The 22,401-nt window shown below is 41.4% G+C and overlaps 1 protein-coding gene across 1 annotated transcript in view; it reads left to right on the forward strand.

The window, feature by feature from the left end:
- MEGF11 (multiple EGF like domains 11) overlaps positions 1 to 22,401 on the forward strand; it is a 1,076,815-nt gene that overhangs the window by 1,052,053 nt on the left and 2,361 nt on the right. Inside the window, 1 exon segment of the mRNA XM_053718531.1 lies at positions 6,290 to 6,496. Coding sequence (XP_053574506.1) covers positions 6,290 to 6,496 — 207 coding nt within the window.

A 22,401-nucleotide genomic window follows, 5' to 3' on the forward strand; every position in this document is an offset into this window, starting at 1 on the left:
TAAAAACATTTTTAAGAACGAAAGGGACAGAATTGGATCTTCCTTTTCCCCTTCGTTTTTGGAGTTGTGGGGTTCCGTCCCTAAGGTGGATGGCGCTATCTCCACGCTTGCCAAATGCACTACTATCCCGCTTGAGCATAGCTCATCATTCAGAGAGCCGATGAATAAAAAGATGGAAACTCTTCTAAGAAAGATGTTTCAACATACGGGATATTTGTTTCAACCGGCAACGGCTGTTGCCGTGGTTGCTGGAGCAGCTACCTACTGGTGCGACTCATCAGAATTAATTGAGGTGGAGGGTCCCCTCGACTTTATCCAGGAAACAATTAAGGCCTTGAGAATTGCTAATTCTTTTTTCTGTGATGCAAACATGCAGATTATTCGCCTAAATGCTAAGGCTTCTGGCTTTTCGGTTCAGGCCTGTCAGGCGCTCTGGCTAAAGTCCTGGTCTGCGGATATGACTACTAAGTCCAGACTTCTTTCCCTCCCCTTTAAGGGAAAGATTTTATTTGGCCCAGGCCTGGACTCCATTAACTCTACAGTTACAGGGGGCAAGGGTATCTTCCTACTGCAATATAAAAAGAGCAAGTCTAAGGGACAGGTTTCTAATTTTCGTTCCTTTTGTTATGATAAATCCCAACGACAGCCGTCCTCCGCTAAACCCGAGCAAACCAAGAGTACTTGGAAGCCGGCTCAGTCCTGGAATAAGTCCAAGCAGAGCAAGAAGCCTGCCGAGACTAAATCGGCATGAAGGGTCGGCCCCCGATCCGGCTCTGGGGTGGCAGACTGTCGCTCTTTTCAGACGCTTGGTTCAGGGACGTGCAGGATTCATGGGTCCTGGAGGTCATAGCTCAGGGATACAAGATAAGTTTCAAGTCTCATCCACCCAAGGGCAGATTTCTCCTTTCAATACTGTCTTCCAGACCAGAGAAAAGATAAGCCTTTCTGGGGTGTGTGCAGGATCTGTCTTCCTTAGGAGTCATTGTCCTGGTGCCTATCGCAGAAAGAGGTTTGGGATACTATTCAAACCTTTTCATGGTCCCAAAAAAGGAGGGAACATTCTGCCCGATTCTGGGCCTAATGTGCTTAAACAAATTTCTAAATGTCCCCTTGTTTAAAATGGAGACAATAAGGTCCATCCTTCCCTTAGTTCAGGAAGGACAGTTCATGACCACTATAGATCTGACGGATGCTTACCTTCACATTCCAATCCCCAAGGGTCACTTCCAGTTCCTAAGGTTTGCGTTCCTGGACCAGCACTTCCAGTTCATTGCACTTCCGTTTGATCTAGCTACTGCCCCAAAAAATTTTACGAAGGCTCTAGGGGCTCTTCTAGCCTTTGCCAGAACCCGGGGTATAGCAGTAGCTCCCTACTTGGACGATATTCTGGTAAAAACACCATCTTTTCGTCTGGCAGAGGACCATTCGGAGTCTCTTCTCTATCTTCTTCGATCTCATGGATGGAAGATAAACCTAGAAAAGAGTTCTCTTATCCCAAATACCAGGGTGGAATTCCTGGGTACTATAATAGACTCCATATCCATGAGGATGTTTCTAACAGGGGCTCTTCTAGCCGTTGCCAGAACCCGGGGTATAGCAGTAGCTCCCTACTTGGATGATATTCTGGTAAAAACACCATCTTTTCGTCTGGCCGAGGACCATTCGGAATCTCTTCTCTATCTTCTTCGATCTCATGGATGGGGTATAGCAGTAGCTCCCTACTTGGACGATATTCTGGTAAAAACGCCATCTTTTCATCTGGCGGAGGACCATTCGGAGTCTCTTCTCTATCTTCTTCGATCTCATGGATGGAAGATAAACCTAGAAAAGAGTTCTCTTATCCCAAGTACAAGGGTGGAATTCCTGGGTACTATAATAGACTCCATATCCATGAGGATGTTTCTAACAGGGGCTCTTCTAGCCGTTGCCAGAACCCGGGGTATAGCAGTAGCTCCCTACTTGGATGATATTCTGGTAAAAACACCATCTTTTCTTCTGGCCGAGGACCATTCGGAATCTCTTCTCTATCTTCTTCGATCTCATGGATGGAAGATAAACCTAGAAAAGAGTTCTCTTATCCCAAGTACCAGGGTGGAATTCCTGAGTACTATAATAGACTCCATATCCATGAGGATATTTCTAACAGACCAGAGACGTTGCAAGCAAGCTTTGGCATGTCTTGCCCTCCGGACTTCCTTAAGGCCCTCTGTGGCTCAGTGTATGGAGGTGATTGGTCTCATGCTCTCCAGCATGGACACTATAGTCTTTATCAGGTTCCGTCTCAGACCGTTGTAACTGTGCATGCTGTGGAATGGCGATCATTCAAACCTGTCTCAACAGATTTCTCTGGAAAACCGGTCAAGAGAATCACTCTCTTGGTGGCTCTGTCCACATCATGTGTCCCAAGGGACATCCATCTTAAGAGCATCCTGGGAGATTGTGACTACGGATGCAAGCCTATCAGGATGGAGAGCTGTTTGGGGTGCCAAGATGGCACAGGGCCTGTGAACTGCTTCCTCCCGATCAACATTCTGGAACTTCGGGCAATCTTCAATGCTCTGAAGGCTTGGCGCCTTCTGAGTTTGTCCCAGTTGGTGGCTTACATCAACCATCAGGGTGGAACGAGAAGCTCCCTAGCAATGAGGGAAGTGTCTCGGATTCTGGAGTGGGCGGACGCCGACAGCTGTTCGCTGTCAGCGATCCAAATTCCGAGTGTAGACAACTGGAAAGCGGATTTTCTCAGCAGACAATCCTTTCATCCGGGGGAATGGTCTCTCCATCCAGAAGTGTTTGCGGAGATATCCAACTGGTGGGGTACGCCGGAGATAGATCTCATGGCATCCCGTCTCAATACCAAGCTATCCAGATATGGGTCGAGGTCCAGGGATCCTCAGGCGGAGCTAATAGATGCATTAGCAGTGCCTTGGAGGTTCCGTCTAATTTACCTTTTCCCGCAGTTACTATTCCTTCCTCGGGTAGTGGCCCGCATAAAGCAGGAGCAGGCATCAGTGATACTGATTGCTCATTTGTGGCCACGAAGGACGTGGTTCGCGGATCTGGTGGGGATGTCATCATCTCCTCTGTGGAAGTTACCTTGTTGCAGGGATCTCCTGGAACAAGGTTTTTTTGTTCATCAAAATCTAGATTCTCTGAGGCTGACTGCGTGGAGATTGAACGCTTAGTCCTGGCCAAGAGAGGTTTTTCTGAGAGAGTTATTGATACTCTCATTCAAGCTCATCGCATGTATCATAAGGTGTGGAGAGCCTACTTATTCTGGTGTGAAGAGTGTGGTTTTTCCTGGCATAAAGTTAAGGTTGCCAGGAGCCTATCGTTTCTCCAGGAAGGGCTGGAGAAGGGCCTTTCTGCCAGTTCCCTGAGGGGACAGATTTCAGCCCTGTCTATTTTACTGCACAAGAGGCTCTCAGAGCTTCCAGATGTACAGTCCTTTGTTAAATCTTGTTCTTAAGGTTTTGCAACGGGCTCCGTTTGAGCCTATGCATGAAGTGGACATTAAATTGTTGTCCTGGAAGGTTCTTTTTCTACCGGCTATTGCTTCTGCACGCAGAGTATCTGAGATTGCTGCCTTGCAATGTGAGCCTCCTTATCTGGTGTTCCATTCTGATAAGGCTGTCCTACGTACTAAGTTAGGTTTTCTTCCTAAAGTCGTGTCAGACTGCAGCATCAATCAAGAGATTGTGGTTCCTTCCTTGTGTCCCAATCCTTCTTCGAAGGAACATTTGCTTCATCATTTGGACGTGGTTCGCGCCTTGAAGTTCTATCTTCAGGCTACTAAGGATTTTAGACAAACTTCTTCCTTGTTTGTTGTTTATTCCGGGAAGCGTAAGGGTCAGAAGGTCTCTTCGACTTCCTTATCTTTTTGATTAAGCTGTGTTATCCGCTTTGCTTACAAGACAGCGGAACATAAACCTCCTCAGAGGATTACGGCTCATTCTACTAGAGCAGTGGCTTCCTCTTGGGCCTTTAAGAACGAGGCCTCTATGGATCAGATTTGTGAGGCGGCTACCTGGTCCTCCTTACATACTTTTTTTAAATTTTACAAGTTTGATGTGTTTGCTTCGGCTGAAGTAGCTTTCGGGAGAAAGGTTTTGCAGGCTGTGGTGCCCTAAAATTAGGGTCCGCCTCTCTTTTTGTCCCTCCCGTTATCATTCAGTGTCCTCTAGAGCATGGGTATAGTTTTCTCAACAGTCAGGAATGATGCTGTGGACTCTCCTTATATTAAAGGGACACTGTACACAAAAATGTTATTTTGTGATTCAGATTGAGCATGAAATTTAAAGCAAATTTCTAATTTACTCCTATTATCAAATTTTCTTCATTCTCTTGGTATCTTTATTTGAAATGCAAGAATGTAAGTTTAGATGCCGGCCCATTTTTGGTGAACAACCTGGGTTGTCCTTGCTGATTGGTGGATAAATTCATCCACCAATAAAAAAGTGCTGTCCAGAGTACTGAAACCAAAAAAAAGCTTAGATGCCTTCTTTTTCAAATAATGATAGCAAGAGAACGAAGAAAAAATGATAATAGGAGTAAATTAGAAAGTTGCTTAAAATTGCATGCTCTTTCTGAATTACAAAAGAAAAAATTTGGGTTCAGTGTCCCTTTAAGAAGGAAAACATTCATTATGCTTACCAGATAATTTAATTCTGTATAAGGAGAGTCCACGGCCCCCGCCCATGTTCTCCAATGGGTGGCCCTCTAAATTATATTTTTCTTCTGGCACCTTTTATACCCTGGTATTTCTCCTACTTTCCTTGTTTCCTCAGCAAAATGACTGGGGGATGGGGGAAGTGGGAGAAGTATTTAAGCCTCCTCCTGGTGGCCAGGTTCAGTATTTCCCAACAGTAAGGAATGATGCCGTGGACTCTCCTTATACAGAAGGAAATGAAATTATCTGGTAAGCATAATTTATGTTTTTATAGGTTCAAGAGCTTGGATACAGGCAGACGTGGCCAGAATCTTGCTCAGAGGAGAAAATACTTATATATACCTAATTGTATTTCTTATAATCCCTACATATTGCTTACAATCCATACATATTGTTTGTAGTTGTATATTACTTCTTTTATAATAATATACATTCTGATACCTCCTAAAGCTCCATATCACCTCTTCTTATTGCTTCACATAAATCTTGTTATACCTACTGTTCTGGATACTTTTTCCATATAGCTCCTCCAATTTCTCCATATATTTTCTCTCTATAATGATTCATGTTGATCTTTATATCCTACCTTTATAAATCCTCCTAATGCTCCGTATAACCCTAATTTTACTCTTCCCACCATTAAATATTACTGTAGCAACTGCTTGTTTTATGTCACAGTAAAAACAAAACATCACTTTTATATGTGCTTAAATATACGTACTGTGTCATGTACAAATTTTGTTCCAGATCTTTTCTCTAGAAGTAAAATCAAGTGTGTATTCCATGACACAACTTTATGTATATTTTGATAAAATTGGTGTTTGAACCTGAGCACTTTTTAGTGATAATAAACTTTCCAGCAGAGGACTAAAGATTAGAAGGAATTGTTTTACTCTGTAGATGAAGCAGATTTGAGTATGTGTCCAGTCCCCATTTAAAACCTTGTTGAAATTTACAGCATTTTTGATAAGGTTATAAGACTTGATAGAAAGATGACATACCTGTGTGCTAGATGGATTTGGGAAGGAGAGATGTGCTGTTGCCCTGCTGCTGCCAAACACTCAGCTACTGCTCGCTCACATGCTCATTTATAGACGGCATTACCTTATCTCATTGTCCATCCTGTGAATGCTGCTGCTATTTGTATTAATCTCACTCTTTTTTTTATACAACACTAACAGTGGTGTCCCTGTGTGTCATAATACAGAAACAGAGCAGTCTCTCAATGATTTGCTATAAAGAAAATTCTCATGACACCTAAATTAGGCACTTGCGCAACACTTTAACACTACAAGAATCCAGAAGCACGTGTATTAATGTTTAGGCCATAATAACCTTTTTTTTTTTGTAATTCATTCTCACTCTTTCAGGCCCTCTCTATTGGTTAGACTCGAGTACACTAGTAAATTCTCTACTGCTGGGGGGTGCAGATAGCACACAGCAATCCTCTCTGCTGAATGTCTACAGCAATACCCAGCCTTTTTTCTGACCTCCTCTGCATTGTTGCTGCTGATTTGCCAACACCTGGCTACGTCCAGGGCATGTTGCGATTACTTTCCCTAACACCCGCTAAGCCCCACATGCCCCCTGACCTTTTTGACTTGTGTTTGTTGCTTTTTGCAGATTGTTTGAAAGAGTCAGGGTGCGGTTCCAGCACCTGCTCACTGAGCAGCAGTGAGAACCCTTATGCCACCATTACAGAGCCCACTGTGCTGTCCTACAAACACTCAGAGAGCAGCTACGTGGAAATGACATCACCTGTCCATACAGATGCCCCATATTCAGATATACCACCCTCATCTAAAGCTAACAAAAATGTTTATGATTTGGGTAAGTGCACCATGCTAGCCACGTAGATGCATGATCTCATCCCACTACAAGTACAGGCCTCTGAAAGCTGAGAAACTCAGTACATGTACAGATATTCCGGGTATCTGCCATCCCACACTCTCTTTGTATTCATCCTCAATTACAATGTGGGTCTCCCCTTTAGCACTTTTTGTTATCTTACCAACTGCTGTTATTTTCATTGTCTTTCTGTTGACCCATGGTTGAAAGAAAATGTATTATGGAAGAAATGATGACCCTTTTCATAACAAGGACAGGAGTAGGGTATGAATCCTCTATATTGTCTACCTAGTACCCCTTGAAAAGGAACCAAGCTCACGCTATCCATCCTCTTCCTTCTTTCATCCAGCCTGTTAAGTCACAAGATTCTTTCTTACTTGATCGTTTCTTAACAAATTCAGAAACTTGCTTTCTCCTGTTACTTTGTCATCCCCTTTTATTTAGTAATTGCTCTCTAATCAATCCTTAAACTAACTTCGCTTTACTCCCCTTCATATTAAAAAATAATCTCCTCTTTAGTTCCTTAAAAACAGGTCCTCATTTTCTAAAAACCAACTCCTCTTCAGTCCCTGAAAACCAACTTCTCTTTATTTTCCAATGACCAACTCCTCTTTAGTCATTGGAAACCAACCCTTACTCATTCCCTGTAAACCAGTTCTTCTTCTACCCCCTACCCTCTTTTCCCAAAACTTTCTTTGAAAGAATCAATCAAGTATAAACTTATGTTTGTGAGGTCAATTGGTTCTCTGGTTATCATGTAATGTGTTCAGATTGAAAATAACCTTTTAAGACAACATGTTTACAGTAATAATATGGGAGGGCTCTGAACCTGTCTCTCTGTTGAAAAGTTAATCCATACACCCATGAGACCACTTAAAGAGAATTTCCTCTTTGAAGACAGCAAATTATATTTATTAGAGTAATTAAAGTTGTAGGACACGAAAGTTGTGGCTCTTTTTCTGCAAAAACGAAATCAATGCATCCATAAAATCACTAAAACAAAAGTGAAAAGACTCCTCTTTCAAATAAGGGCTAACTTGATGCACTGGACGTTATATGTTTGATAGGGGATTAAAGTGACTGTAAAGTCAAAATTAAATGTTCAGATAGAGCATGCAGTTTTACTTTCCAATTTTACTTCTATTATAAAATGTGCTTTGTTTCTGATATCCTTTGTTGAATAATAAACCTAGGTAGACTGTTAGGAGCTCAGGTGTGTGCATGTGTCTAGCACTCTAAGGCATCAGTGTTTGCAACTATATATAACATTGCTATTACCAGTGTAGCAACCACTGCTGCTAGATGTCTAAAGATGTGCACACTTCAGAGCTCACTTAGGCTTACTCCTTAGAAAAAGATACCAACCAAAGCAAAATTGATAATAGAGTTGGAAAGTTGGTTAAAATGTCATGCTTTCTCCAATCCATTTAAAGGGTCAGTCTAGACCAAATACTTATTTTTTATTACTTATTGTTACATACCAGACAAGCATCTTGTAAAGGGTTCCACATCTATAACCTTGTAAGAATAACATTAAACTTTTAAATAATCATAGTTTGTTAGCAACTAAAAATGACCACCAAGCTCTGCCTACAGCTTTCTTCTTGTCCAGTTAGCGGTTTTCTTGTATGACAGTTTAGCAGTGCACGTTTAATATTTTTCAGTTGGCTATTTCAAATTGCACATGCACAAATTAGTGTGTGAGAGTAGGAAAACTTATTTAGGAGTCAATCTTGAATGGAGAAACTTAACATACCAAAATATACATGCAATAGGTGGGCAGCTATTTTTAGCTCCTAACAAACAATCAGCTAGATTACGAGTTTTCAGCGCTATAGGGAAATTAACGACCGCCACAAAAGCGACGTTATTTCACCTCCCTATAGCGCTGCTATTACAGGTTTTAAAAAAGCAGGCTTGTGCGGGCGATATGGTGGCGTTGAGCTCCATACCGCACATAAATACAAGCGCTGTTTTGACGTGCTTGTGCATGATTTCCCCATAGACATCAATGGGGAGAGCCAGCAAAAAAAAAGCCTAACACCTGCAATCGCGGAAACAAAAGCTCCATAACGCAGCCCCATTGATGTCCATGGGGAAAGAAAAAGTTATGTTTAAACCTAACACCCTAACATAAAAACCACATCTAAACACCCCTAATCTGCCGCCCCCGACATCGCCGCAACCTACATAATGTTATTAACCCCTAATCTGCCGCCCTTAACCTCGCCACCACCTAAATAAAACTATTAACCCCTAATCTACTGCCCCCGGCATCACCGCAACCTACTTAATGTTTTTAACCCCTAATCTGCCGCTTTTAACCTCGCCGCCACCTAAATAAAACTATTAACCCCTAATCTGCCGCTCCCGATATCGCTGCCAACTACATACAATTATTAACCCCTAATCTGCTGCCCCTAACATCGCCGCCACCTAAATACACTTATTAACCCCTAATCTGCTGCCCCTAACATCGCCGCCACCTACATTAGAGTTATTAACTTCTAATCTGCCGCCACTATACTAAAGTTATTAACCCCTAAACCTCTGGCCTCCAACATCACTAACACTAAATAAATATATTAACCCCTAACCCTAACGTAACCCTAAGCATAACCCTAACGTAAACCTAAATCTAAACCTAAGCCTAACACCCCCTAACTTAAATATAATTAAAATAAATCTAAATAAACCTTACAATTATTACCTAAATAATTCCTATTTAAAACTAAATACAAACTTACCTGTAAAAAAACCTAAGCTAGCTACAATATAACTAATAGTTATATTGTAGCTATCTATCAAAAATAAAAACTAATTAATCTAATAGCCCTATCAAAATAAAAAAGCCCCCCCAAAATAAAAAAAAAACCCTAGCCTACACTAAACTGCCAATGGCCCATAAAAGGGCCTTTCTTTTACAAGATATGATGAGTCCATGGATTTCATCCTTACTTGTGGGATATCGCCTCCTGGTCAGCAGGAAGAGGCAAAGAGCTCCACAGCAGAGCTGCATATATAGCTCCTCCCTTCGCTCCCACCCCAGTCATTCTCTTTGCCTGCGTTAGTGATAGGAAGAGGTAAAGTGAGGTGTTTGTTTGGATTCTTCAATCAAGAGTTTTTTGTTTTTAAATGGTGCCAAAGTGTACTATTTTACTATAGGGCAGCCTCTGCAGTGATAGCCTTTCAGGCTGTGGGAACTAGTGGAGTTTTAGCTTCACTGCGCCTCCCATGCTTGTGCTGCTCTTCGGCGTATGGTCTAAGAGAATGTTAACTAAGGCCCTTCTGCCTTCACAGGACCTCAGGAGGAAGAGTGGACCTCTTGACACTGTGAGATGATCATGCTGTTCCTCAGCATGGAGGTAAGTGCAGTCTTTTACTCTAGGGCTCTGCTGCATATCTCAGATCCGACTGTACTCTGCCTATGGGCATAAGGCCTTCCTTTGGACAGTATGTGGGTTCTCATTAGCTTGAAAGGAGAACCGACAAACTGCTTGATATCCAGACACTCTGGCATTTAGAATTAGCCTAGAAGCGCTGGGACATTATGTGGGTATGTACCTGTATTACTGGGCTTGGCTCTATTATCTTTATTAGGTTATAGAGGTGGCTGACGCTGGGGGTAGTGCTGGAGTGATAAGTGATTTTACTAGACTCCGGTACATGGCGGCTCTGTACTTATTTTTCCCGGGGTTTGTGTGACATGTTTCCACCCACGAGGGGCGGGGCTTGGTGCTGCTCGCATAGCCGCGCAGTTTCTTACTCGACTGAGTTCCGGTGGCAGCATTTCCTCACGGCTCCTAAGCTCGCTTGTCGCAGTATCTTACAAGCGATTAGGGGAGCCGTTCTTAAGTTAAGGTTGGTCACGTGGAGGCAGGTAGGAGCCGCAGCGGAACTGCGGCAGGGTGACTTTCATTTTTGGTAATCCAGTGTGATATTTATAAGGCTCACGTGCAATATAAATATATACAGCTTGTCTCTGCACATTTATATATCGGGCCTTAATTAGAAGGTTTTTCCCTTAAAGACACAGTACACCGGAAAAATATTTTTATTGTAAACTTAGTAGACTGAAATTTACTATATTATCAGTATTTTGACCAAGCTTTGCATTTGTTATCATGGATGACATTGAACAATATACATGTCGTATGTGTTTAGATGCCATTGTTGAACCCCCTGCTACGCTTTGTCCCTCATGCATTGAAAGGGCTTTACAGTGTAAAGAACAAATTTTCTTTAATAAAGATGTATCTAAGGAATGTTCTCAGACTGATGAAAGTCAGGGTATGCCGCTACTTTCTCCCCAAGCGTCACAGCCTTTAACGCCCGCTCAAGCGACGCCATGATCTTCAACTGCGTCTGCCTCATTCACTCTGCAGGATATGGCTGCAGTTATGTCATCCACTCTTTCAGAAGTTTTATTTAAGTTACCAGCTTTGCAAGGTAAATGCAGTAGGAAAGAGACCCAGGTGGTCCCTGCGACTTCTGATGCCTTGATGGCGCTCTCCGACGTACCCTCTCAGGGCTCTGAATTAGGGGGAATGGAGGCTTTGTCTGAGGGGGAACTGTCTGATTCAGGGAGTGCATTACCCCAGACAGATTCGGAAGTGATGTCTTTCAGATTTAAGCTTGAACACCTCCGCCTGTTACTTCGGGAGGTTTTGATGACTCTGGACGACTGTGACACTATTGTGGTTCCTCCAGAAAAATTGAGTAAGATGGACAAATACTTAGAGGTCCCTTCTTATTCTGACGTTTTTCCGGTTCCTAAGAAAATTTCGGAAATTATTGCTAGGGAATGGGAAAGACCGGGTATCCCTTTCTCCCCTTCATCTATGTTTAAGAAGATGTACCCTATAGCTGATGCCGTGTGGGATTCTTGACAGACGATCCCTAAGGTGGAGGGAGCTATATCTACTCTGGCTAAACGTACGACTATTCCCATCGAGGACAGTTGTGCTTTCAAAGACCCCATGGATAAGAAATTGGAGGGTCTTCTCAAGAAACTTTATGTGCATAAAGGTTTCCTTTTGCAACCAACAGCCTGCATTGTGACGGTCACAACTGCGGCTGCCTTTTGGTTTGACGCTCTAGAAGAGTCCCTTAAGACTGAGACTTCTTTAGAGGAAATACAGGATAGAATTAAGGCTCTTAAGCTGGCTAATTCTTTTATTACGGATGCTTCCTTTCAGATCACCAAATTGGCGGCTATGAATTCAGGATTCTCCATCTTAGCACGAAGGGCCTTATGGCTAAAATCTTGGTCTGCGGATGTGTCCTCTAAATCTAAGCTCTAAGGCTATTTCTTTCAAGGGAAAAGACCCTGTTCGGGCCTGACTTGAAGGAGATCATTTCTGACATTACGGGAGGTAAGGGTCATCTCCTCCCTCAAGATAAGACATCTAAGCAAAGGGGATGACAGAGTAATTTTCATTCCTTTCGAAATTTGAAGGTAATCCCCTCTTCCGCTAAACAGGAAGGGAATTTTTCTCAAACCAAGCCTACCTGGAGACCTAACCAGGCTTGGAACAAGGGTAAACAACCCAAGAAGCCTGCTGCTGCTGCTGCTACGAAAACAGCATGAAGGGACGGCCCCCAATCCGGGACCGGATCTAGTTGGGGGCAGACTTTCTCTCTTTGTCCAGGCTTGGGTCAGAGACGTTCAGGATCCCTGGACACTAGAAATCGTGTCTCAAGGGTATCAGTTGGAGTTCAAAAATGCCTTCCCCAGAGGAAGGTTTCTTCTTTCACGATTATCTGACGACCAGATAAAAAGAGAGGCGTTCTTACGCTGTGTAGAAGATCTCTCCCTCATGGGAGTAATATGTCCCGTTCCAATTCAGGAACAGGGGCAGGGGTTTTACTCAAATCTCTTTGTGGTTCCCAAAAAAGAGGGAATGTTTCGACCCATTTTAGATCTCAAAAGTTTAAACAAGTTTCTCAAAGTTCCATCCTTCAAGATGGAAACTATTCGGAACATTCTTCCATTGATCCAGGAGGGTCAATATATGACTACCATGGATCTAAGGGATGCATATCTTCATATCCCTACACACAGGGATCATCACAAGTTCCTGAGGTTTGCCTTCCTAGACAAACATTTTCAGTTTGTGGCCCTTCCTTTCGGTCTGGCCACGGCACCCAGAATTTTCACAAAGGTTCTGGGATCTCTGCTGGCAGTTTTAAGACCGCAGGGCATTGCTGTGGCGCCTTATCTGGACGATAACCTGATCCAGGCGTCGTCTTATCAGCTAGCAAAGTCCCATACCGACATTGTTCTGTCTTTTCTAAGGACTCACAGGTGGAAAGTGAATCTCGAGAAAAGTTCACTAGTTCCACAGACAAAGGTGCCCTTCCTGAGTACTCTAATCGACTCTCTATCCACGGAAGTCAGAAAGTTAAAGATTCTGAACACATGCCGATCACTTCAGTCCAATCCTCGACCGTCAGTGGCTCAGTGCATGGAGGTGATTGGCTTAATGGTGGCAGCAATGGACATCATTCCGTTTGCACGTTTTCATCTCAGACCTCTGCAACTGAACATGCTCAGACAGTGGAATGGAGATTATGCAAATTTGTCTGCTCAAATAGATCTAGATCAGGAGACAAGGGACTCTTTTCTGTGGTGGTTGTCGCTGGATCATCTGTCCCAGGAGACGTGCTTCCGCAGACCCTCATGGGAGATAATGACAACGCATGCCAGTCTGATAGGATGGGGAGCAGTCTGGAATTCCTTGAAGGCTCAAGGTGTATGGACTCAGTCGGAGTCTCTACTTCCCATCAACATTCTGGAGTTGAGAGCAATATTCAATGTGTTTCTGGCTTGGCCTCAGTTGGCTTTGACCAAATTCATCAGGTTCCAGTCGGACAACATCACGACTGTGGCCTACATCAATTATCAGGGGGGAACAAGGAGTTCCTTAGCAATGGCAGAAGTGACCAGGATAATTCAGTGGGCAGAGACTCACTCTTGATTTCTGTCAGCAAATCACATCCCAGGAGTGGACAATTGGGAGGCGGACTTTTTGAGCAGACAGACGTTTCATCCGGGGGAATGGGAACTCCATCCAGAAGTATTTGCCAGCCTGATTCTCAGATGGGGCAGGCCGGAGCTGGATCTCATGGCGTCGCGTCAGAATGCCAAGCTCCCGAGATATGGATCCAGGTCCAGGGATCCTCAGGCCGAACTAATAGATGCCTTGGCAGTATCTTGGTCGTTCAACCTAGCTTATGTGTTCCCGCCGTTTACTTTCCTTTCCCGGGTGATTGCTCGAGTCAAACAGGAGATTTTCATCGCTCCTGCGTGGCCTTGCAGGACTTGGTATGCCGATCTGGTGGACATGTCATCTCGGCCACCGTGGAAGCTTCCATTGAGGCAGCACCTGCTCGTTCAGGGACCCTTCCACCATCCGAATCTAATTTCTCTGCAGCTGACTGCTTGGAGATTGAACGCTTGATTTTATCTAAGCGAGGGTTCTCTGATTCGGTCATTGATACCTTGATCCAGGCTTGTAAGCCTGTTACTAGAAAGATTTACCATAAGATATGGCGTAAATATCTTTATTGGTGCGAATCCAAGGGCTACTCATGGAGTAGGGTTAGGATTCCTAGGATTTTGTCCTTTCTCCAAGAAGGTTTAGAGAAAGGGTTGTCAGCAAGTTCCTTAAAGGGACAAATTTCTGCTTTGTCGATTTTGCTACACAAGCGTCTGTCAGATGTTCCAGATGTTCAATCCTTTTGTCAGGCTCTGACTAGAATCAGGCCTGTGTTTAGACCAATTGCTCCTCCTTGGAGTTTGAATTTAGTTCTTAATGTCCTTCAAGGGGTTCAGTTTGAACCTATGCATTCCATAGATATTAAGTTGTTATCTTGGAAGGTTTTGTTTTTAGTTGCTATTTCTTCTGCTCGCAGAGTTTCTGAGCTTTCAGCATTACAATGTGATTCTCCTTATCTTATTTTCTATGCAGATAAGGTAGTGTTGCGTAGCAAACCTGGTTTTCTTCCTAAGGTTGTTTCAAACAAAAATATTAATCATGAAATTGTTGTTCCTTCCTTGTGTCCTAACCCTTCTTCTAAGAAGGAACGGCTGTTACAAAATTTGGACGTAGTCCGTGCCTTGAAGTTTTACTTACAGGCAACTAAGGAGTTTTGTCAATCTTCTTTCCTGTTTGTTGTTTTTTCTGGGAAGTGCAGGGGTCAGAAAGCTACGGCTACCTCTCTTTCTTTTTGGCTGAAGAGTATCATTCGTCTTGCATATGAGACTGCTGGACAGCAGCCTCCTGAATGCATTACGGCTCATTCCACTAGGGCTGTGGCTTCCTCATGGGCATTTAAACATGATGCTTCTGTGGAACAGATTTGCAAAGCTGCGACTTGGTCTTCTCTTCATATTTTTTCAAAATTTTACAAATTTGATACTTTTGCCTCATCCGAGGCTGTTTTTGGGAGGAAAGTTCTTCGAGCAGTGGTGCCTTCCGTTTAGGTGCCCTGTTTTGTCCCTCCTGTTTCATCTGTGTCCTATTGCTTTGATATTGTATCCCACAAGTAAGGATGAAATCTGTGGACTCATCGTATCTTGTAAAAGAAAAGGGAAATTTATTCTTACCTGATAAATTTGTTTCTTTTACGATACGATGAGTCCACGGCCCTCCCTGTTTTTATGTGACAGGCCTTTATTTTGGTTAAAACTTCAATCACCTCTGCTCCTTGGTTTTTCCTTTCTCTTCCTAACTTCGGTCAAATGACTGGAGTGGGAGGGAAGGGAGGAGCTATATATGCAGCTCTGCTGTGGAGCTCTTTGCCTCCTCCTGCTGACCAGAAAGCGATATCCCACAAGTAAGGATGAAATCCGTGGACTCATCGTATCGTAAAAGAAACAAATTTATCAGGTAAGAATACATTTCCCTTTTGTGTCGCATTGCCCCAAAGAAATCAGCTCTTTTACCTGTAAAAAAAAAATACAAACACCCCCCATCAGTAAAACCCACCACCCAACCAACCCCCCAAATAAAAACCTATCTAAATAAACCTAAGCTAAACATTGCCCTGAAAAGGGCATTTGGATGGGCATTTAGCTATTTTACATTGCCCAAAGCCTAAACTAAAAAAAAACCCACCCAAAAAAAACCTTAATAAAACCTAACACTAACCCCTGACGATTCATTTACAGTTATCGAAGTCTGGACATCCATCCTCATCCAGCCGGCAAAGTCCTCATCCAAGCAGAAAGAAGTCTTCATCGAAGAGGCCTCTTCGATCTTCATCCATCCGGCGAAGTCCTCATCAAATCGAGAAGAAGTCTTCATCTTCTATCTTCATCCATCTGGCGCGGAGAGGGTCCATCTTCAAGACATCCGCCGCGGAGCATCCTCTTCTTACTGTCATCGCAGGAAAATCAAAGATGGCATCCCTTACATTCATATTGGCTGAAAGATTGCTATCAGCCAATAGGAATTAAAGGGGAAAAATCCTATTGGCTGTTGCAATCAGCCAATAGGATTGAGCTTTTATCATATTGGCTGATCCAATCAGCCAATAGGATTGAGCTCTCATTCTATTGGCTGTTCCAATCAGCCAATAGGATGAAAGTTTAATCCTATTGGCTGATTGCAACAGCCAATATGATTTTTTTCCCCTTTAATTCCTACTGGCTGATAGAAATCTTTCAGCCAATAGGAATATAAGGGACGCCATCTTGGATGACGTCACTTAAAGGGAACCTTCATTTTCCAGCGACGACAGTAAGATGAGGATGCTCTGCGCCAGATGTCTTGAAGATAGACCCGCTCCGCGCCGGATAGATGAAGATAGAAGATGCCGTCTGGATGAAGACTTCTTTCCGCTTGGATGAGGACTTCGCCGGGTGGATGAAGATCGAAGAGGCCTCCTGGATGAAGACTTCTTTCCGCTTGGATGAGGACTTCACTGGTTGGATGAGGATGGATGTTCGGACTTCGATAACTGTAAGTGGATCGTCAGGGGTTAGGGTTTTTTGGGTGGGGGGTTTTTTTAGGTTAGGGTTTTGGGCAATGTAAAAGAGCTAAATGCCCATCCAAATGCCATTTTCAGGGCAATGGTTAGCTTAGGTTTATTTAGATTTTTATTTTTTGTAATTTAGTGTTTATTTTATTTTGTAATTTAGTAAATTGTATTTTATTAATGTAATTTATTTCATTTTATTGTAATGTTAGGTTTTAGTGTAAGGCAGGTTAGGTTTTATTTTACAGGTAACTTTGTATTTATTTTAACTAGGTAGTTAGTAAATAGTTAAATAACTATTTACTAACTAGTCTACCTAGTTAAAATAAATGCAAACTTACCTGTGAAATAAAAATAAAACCTAAGCTAGCTACAATATAACTTAGTTATATTGTAGCTAGCTTAGGTTTTATTTCACAGGTAAGTATTTAGTTTTAAATAGGTATTATTTAGTTAATAATTGTAAGGTTTATTTAGCTTTATTTTAATTATATTTAAGTTAGGTGGTGTTAGGGTTAGGTTACGTTAGGGTTAGACTTATGCTTAGGGTTACGTTAGGGTTAGCATTAGGGGTTAATATATTTATGTAGAGTTAGTGATGTGGGAGGTCAGAGGTTTAGGGTTTAATAATTTATTTTAGTATATTTTGTTGTGGGGGGCTTGCGGTTTAGTGGTTAATAGGTTTATTATAGCAGCGGTGTGGGCGGACGGCAGATTAGGGGTTAATAATCTTTAAATAGTGTTTGCGATGCGGGAGGGTGGCGGTTTAGGGGTTAATAGGTTTATTATAGTGGCAACGATGTCGGGGAGCGGCGGAATAGGGGTTAATAATTTTTTAGTGGCGACGGGAGCGGCAGATTAGGGGTTAATAAATGTATTATAGTATTTGCGATGCAGGAGGGCCTCAGTTTAGGGGTTAATAGGTAGTTTATGGGTGTTAGTGTACTTTTTAACACTTTAGTTATGAGTTTTATGGTACAGCTTTGTAACGTAAAACTCATAACTACTGACTTTCGATGGCGGTACAGATCTTGTCAGTATAGAGTGTACCGCTCACTTTTTGGCCTCCCTCCTGTGCAAACTTGTAATACCCACGCGCTATGGAAGTCCCATTGAAAAAGGACTTTTTTAAAAGTGCGTTACTGACGTTGCGTGACGGCCAAAAAGGTGTGCAGTGCACCTATACCTACAAGACTTGTAATAGCAGCGTTAGGGAAAAAGCAGCGTTATGAAGCATAACAATGCTTTTTCACTCATAACGCAAAACTCTATATATATATAATGTGTGTGCGTGGGAAAAGGTTGCAGGATGCTTCTCTGGTAAGTAACAATAACTAATCAAAATTATATATTAGGTCTAGACTGTTCCTTTAAGTTTCATTTTGATGTTGCTGTCCCTTTAATATTACGAATATATATTTGATTGCACTACACTGATTGCTTTTAGTCATTTAGCTCCATGGATATATTGAAAAAATATATTTTTATGTCCTTTTTCACAATGTTAAGGCAACCTGATGTTTTCTTTAAAAAAAAATCATATTGAACTAATAACTGTATATAGCTATTTCAGTAATAAACTATTTGTATTATGTGAAGGAGTTGCAATATATATCATCAGAATGCATTGTATGTGTAATTGTGTATTTTATTGTTAATAGAGTTGTGTGGCCACCAATCAAACGTGAATTTCGGGGGGGAAAAATCATTATGTATAGATGAGTCAGGACAAAGAGATTGTTAAAAGTCCCATTTTTCTGTATTTTTTACTGAACCAGAACTGCATAAACATAATGATCCAGTCCGGGATCTCAATTCATACTCAATTAAGTTTTATAAACCATTGTTACTGTTTACAGCCCTTTCATCAACCTAAGCCTATCTTAATATTATATATTTTACAGGCGCTTTAATTGATCACTTCTAATGTAGATGCGCTGTAACAGGGGTTATAAAGCTTAATAGAGGGAGAGTTTAGGTCCTGGACTCGTTATACAGCTCTAGTTCGTTGAAAATTAAATTAAATTGGGCTTTAGTGTCTCTCTAAATGATCCATGGGTTTAAAATTACCTGAAGTGACACTTACGGCCATTAATCAGTCATAATTACGCTTTATGAAGTGTGGGCCCGTCTATGGCATTTAATCCAGTCTATCAAAAGCTCCCTGTAAATTCCTTCTTATTCAAAGCAATTACAATCCATACAACACCTTGGTTTCCCAGAGCATTCACACCTCCAATACTTTGCATGGGGAAGCATTAAGCCATTCAGCTGCTGGCAAGATTTGGACATGAACTCTTGAAATATTTTCACAGTCACATGGTATAAATTAGTTTTTATATCTACTAAATTTCAATATTACAAAAATATTAAGAAACTTGATAGAGGCTATTTACACCTTTAACGTATCAACAAAAACCACTTATAACCTACATTAGAAAAACTATTAATACATACATGGGCGTGCACAGAAATTTCTCCGGGGGGGGGGTTGAAATATGCTCAGACAATATATATATAAACCAGGGGTTGAAAATTATCCCAAAATACTACTAGTCCTAGTTTACTAGTACATTATACATTTTGGAGTCACTATATGCTAAACATTAATACACTTTAATACATTTTTTAGGAGTAATATACCTTTTAACCAGCAAGTTTTATTTTGCAGTGAACAGCACTGAGAGTGAAGGGAATAAATAATGTAAATGGGAAGGATCAGTGAGGTTGGTAAGAAAAGCGCCATTGCTACTGCAAGCCTGCCTGTGATACAGAGATATCAATGAGTTAAAGGGACAGTCTACACTAGAATTGTTATTGTTTAAAAAGATAGATAATCCTTTTATTCCCCAGTTTTGCATAACCAACACTGTTATATAAATATACTTTTTACCTCTGTGATTACTCTGCAGACTGCCCTTTTATCTCAGATCTTTTGACAGACTTGCATTTTAGCCAATCAGTGCTGACTCATAAATAACTCCACAGGAGTGAGCACAATGTTATCTATATAACACACAGGAACTAGCAGTGTCTAACTATGAAAAACTGTCAAAATGCACTGAGATAAGAGGCCGTTCAACGGCTTAGAAATTAGCATATGAGCCTACCTAGGTTTAGCTTTCAACAAAGAATACCAAGAGAACAAAGCAAATTTGATGATAAATGTAAATTGGAAAGTTGTTCAAAATTACATGCCCTATCTGAATCCTGAAAGTTTAATTTTGACTAGACTGTCCCTTTAACCGTTATGGAAATATTGAACTGTTTTACACCCACTGACTTCCAGTGATATAAACGTAGCAATGAGTTTACCACTATAGCAGTAGAGAACGGTTTTACACCCCTTGACTGCTGGGAAAACACATAGATAAAAAAAGATAAAACCATAATTTATAAAATATTTTCACATTATGTATGCCTTCTAGCTTGTCAATGGAAGCAAAACAGCTGTACCCTTTTGAATTACCCTTGTAGCAGTTTAAAAAATGCTGGCTTTTTTTTTTTAATGGCCACATCCACACACTATGTAGTTTTCTGCTTTTACACAGGTGTTAACAGGTACATATCATATTTAATATAGAACAGGTCCTAATCAGATCTTTCTAGTAGTAACTGGGATAACACAGGTCTTCAGATATAAGAATGTTCCTCAGATCCAGATAAAAGTATTGCTGTTCTTTTATATTACTCATAGTCAACAGACAAAACCTATACATAAGTGTCAAATTCTGCTTTTCTTTTTCTCTTCTGTTGTTTCTCCCTTTTCCTTTTGTATCTCCTTTTTTCCATTTAGCAATATATGATGGTGAATATTTTATGCAGATAACATGGTTTTAGGAAAATTAGTTTAGCTAATCTTCAAAATTATAAAGACCATGTGGACACATTAAACATTGATCTAAGTTTTTTTAAGCACTGCAGTATAAATGTAAACAATAAGGCAACTTTCTTAAATAAATGCAATTTCTCATATCACCCTCCTCCTCCCCCCCACACAACTGCCAGAGCAATTGCTGTACTTTTACTTACAGGAAAGACTCTAGCTTGCTGTTGTAGCTGCTGCCCAGCATGCAATGAACAAGCATTCCCTGAATTTCCCTCACTTTATTAAGAGGCTGCGCATGTATTATTTCCCTCCCTCTGTGGAGAGGGAGGGAAATAATGCATTCTGGGAATTGGAGTCCAAAACTGCATTTATACAATACTGAGAAGCAAATGGTGAACTATAAATTTCAGAACGCTTTGTAACTCCCAGAATACTGTGCTTCTTCCTCTAACACAAAATTACATTAACAAAGATTAAAAGACAGAAACGGACATTCTATTGTCTTTTTTTTTTTTGCATTTTTACTCCAGGTGGGGAGGAAAATTCAGGGGGGGGGCAGATGCGCCCTCTTGCCCCTCCCCCCCCCCCCCATGGATGCCCATGAATACATAAACTTGCAAAGTTTATCAAAAAAAAAATTCACAAATATAGATGTCATGTTAAGATATGATGTAGGTTAAGTGCACATCTGTCAACAATTCTTGTATTTAGGAAACCATAGTCAGAAAAATCAAGCCCGCTATGACGGATAATGTTTTTATGGAGAAAAAGAAGGCTTGATCTTAGTGCAACAGAAAGGAGCGAGAGGGGACAACTGAAGAAAGAATTTGTCACTGGAGTGGGATTTTTTTTTTTGGCAGAAGAGAAAGGGAAGAAGGTGACAATATGTTCTGCCATTTTATTGCAGTTATATCCAGTCGGTACTTTGCAGAATATGAAAATTAACTCCTAATGAAATTAGGCAATGTAGTCTGTAAAAGCCATATATGGAGTTTAGTGGGGAGTAGACTTTAAGAAAATATTACACAAAAAACAAAATAGTTCAACCTCACTGTGTTACCAGCCGGTTGCATGGAGAGGTACCAACCTGTCTCATATAATGAAGCAGGTTATTTTCACCATCTGTGATCAGGGGGTTGGTCTAACTCTGGAACATGTGTTCTATTAGAAGACCTTGTTGGTACCTAGATATAAGCTGTGTGTTAGGTGTCATTTCATTTTTTCCTACAAAAACGTATTAAAGGCCTAAACCCTTTCCTATGTTCACTAACAAACATTCTACTTTCTAGACTTCCAGCTTCAAATCTTTCTTCTCTCTAGATCACACTGGTTTTCACACCTGTCCTCAAGCCCCCCCCCCCCCCAACAGGCCAGGTTTCCAGGATTTCCTTGCATGAGAGCAGGTAAAATAACCATGCTTACTAAGCAGCTGATTATTTCACCTGTGCTCCAGTTCAGATATCCACAAAATGTGGCCTGTTAGGGAGGGAGGTCTGAGGACAGGTTTGAAAACCAGCACTCTAGACAGTTGCCATATAAAAAACCACTTACTTACTCCAGTTCAGTAACTAGCGGAAACTGTAGCAACGTTCAGCTCTTGCTCCTACAATTTGTTACTGTCACTTAAATTGTATGGTCTCCAGGGAACGGATCATGGGGGACTTCCAATTCCAGCTTGGGTTAAAGGGGAGGCTGCAGGACGCCCATATAAGGTAGGATGTTCCATGCCGTCCTAATAGCTTTAAAGCCCAGTGCTGCTAGAACGGCATAGCACATCCTAATGGTGTTAGAGGGAACCTTTAATGTACCCTCTGTATAGTCCTGCAGAATCTGTTGGTGCATTTCAAATAAAGATATGAATCATAATGAGTGTGAAATAACTACATGAATGGTCTTTGCACATTCACCAGCCCTTGTTAAGCTATGCAGCTGACTCATAAATGCTAACTCTCTCTTCTTTAGTGAATCAGTTACATGAAAAAATATTCATGAACTGGTGAAGCTGGAGACCCTATAGGCTAATTGGGATTTTTAGTTGGTTTTTAGTTGATCTTTCCTACTTAGTGAAGTCGTT

The sequence above is a fragment of the Bombina bombina genome, chromosome 6, assembly GCF_027579735.1.
Source record: "Bombina bombina isolate aBomBom1 chromosome 6, aBomBom1.pri, whole genome shotgun sequence".
In the NCBI taxonomy this organism is placed as follows: Eukaryota; Metazoa; Chordata; class Amphibia; order Anura; family Bombinatoridae; genus Bombina; species Bombina bombina.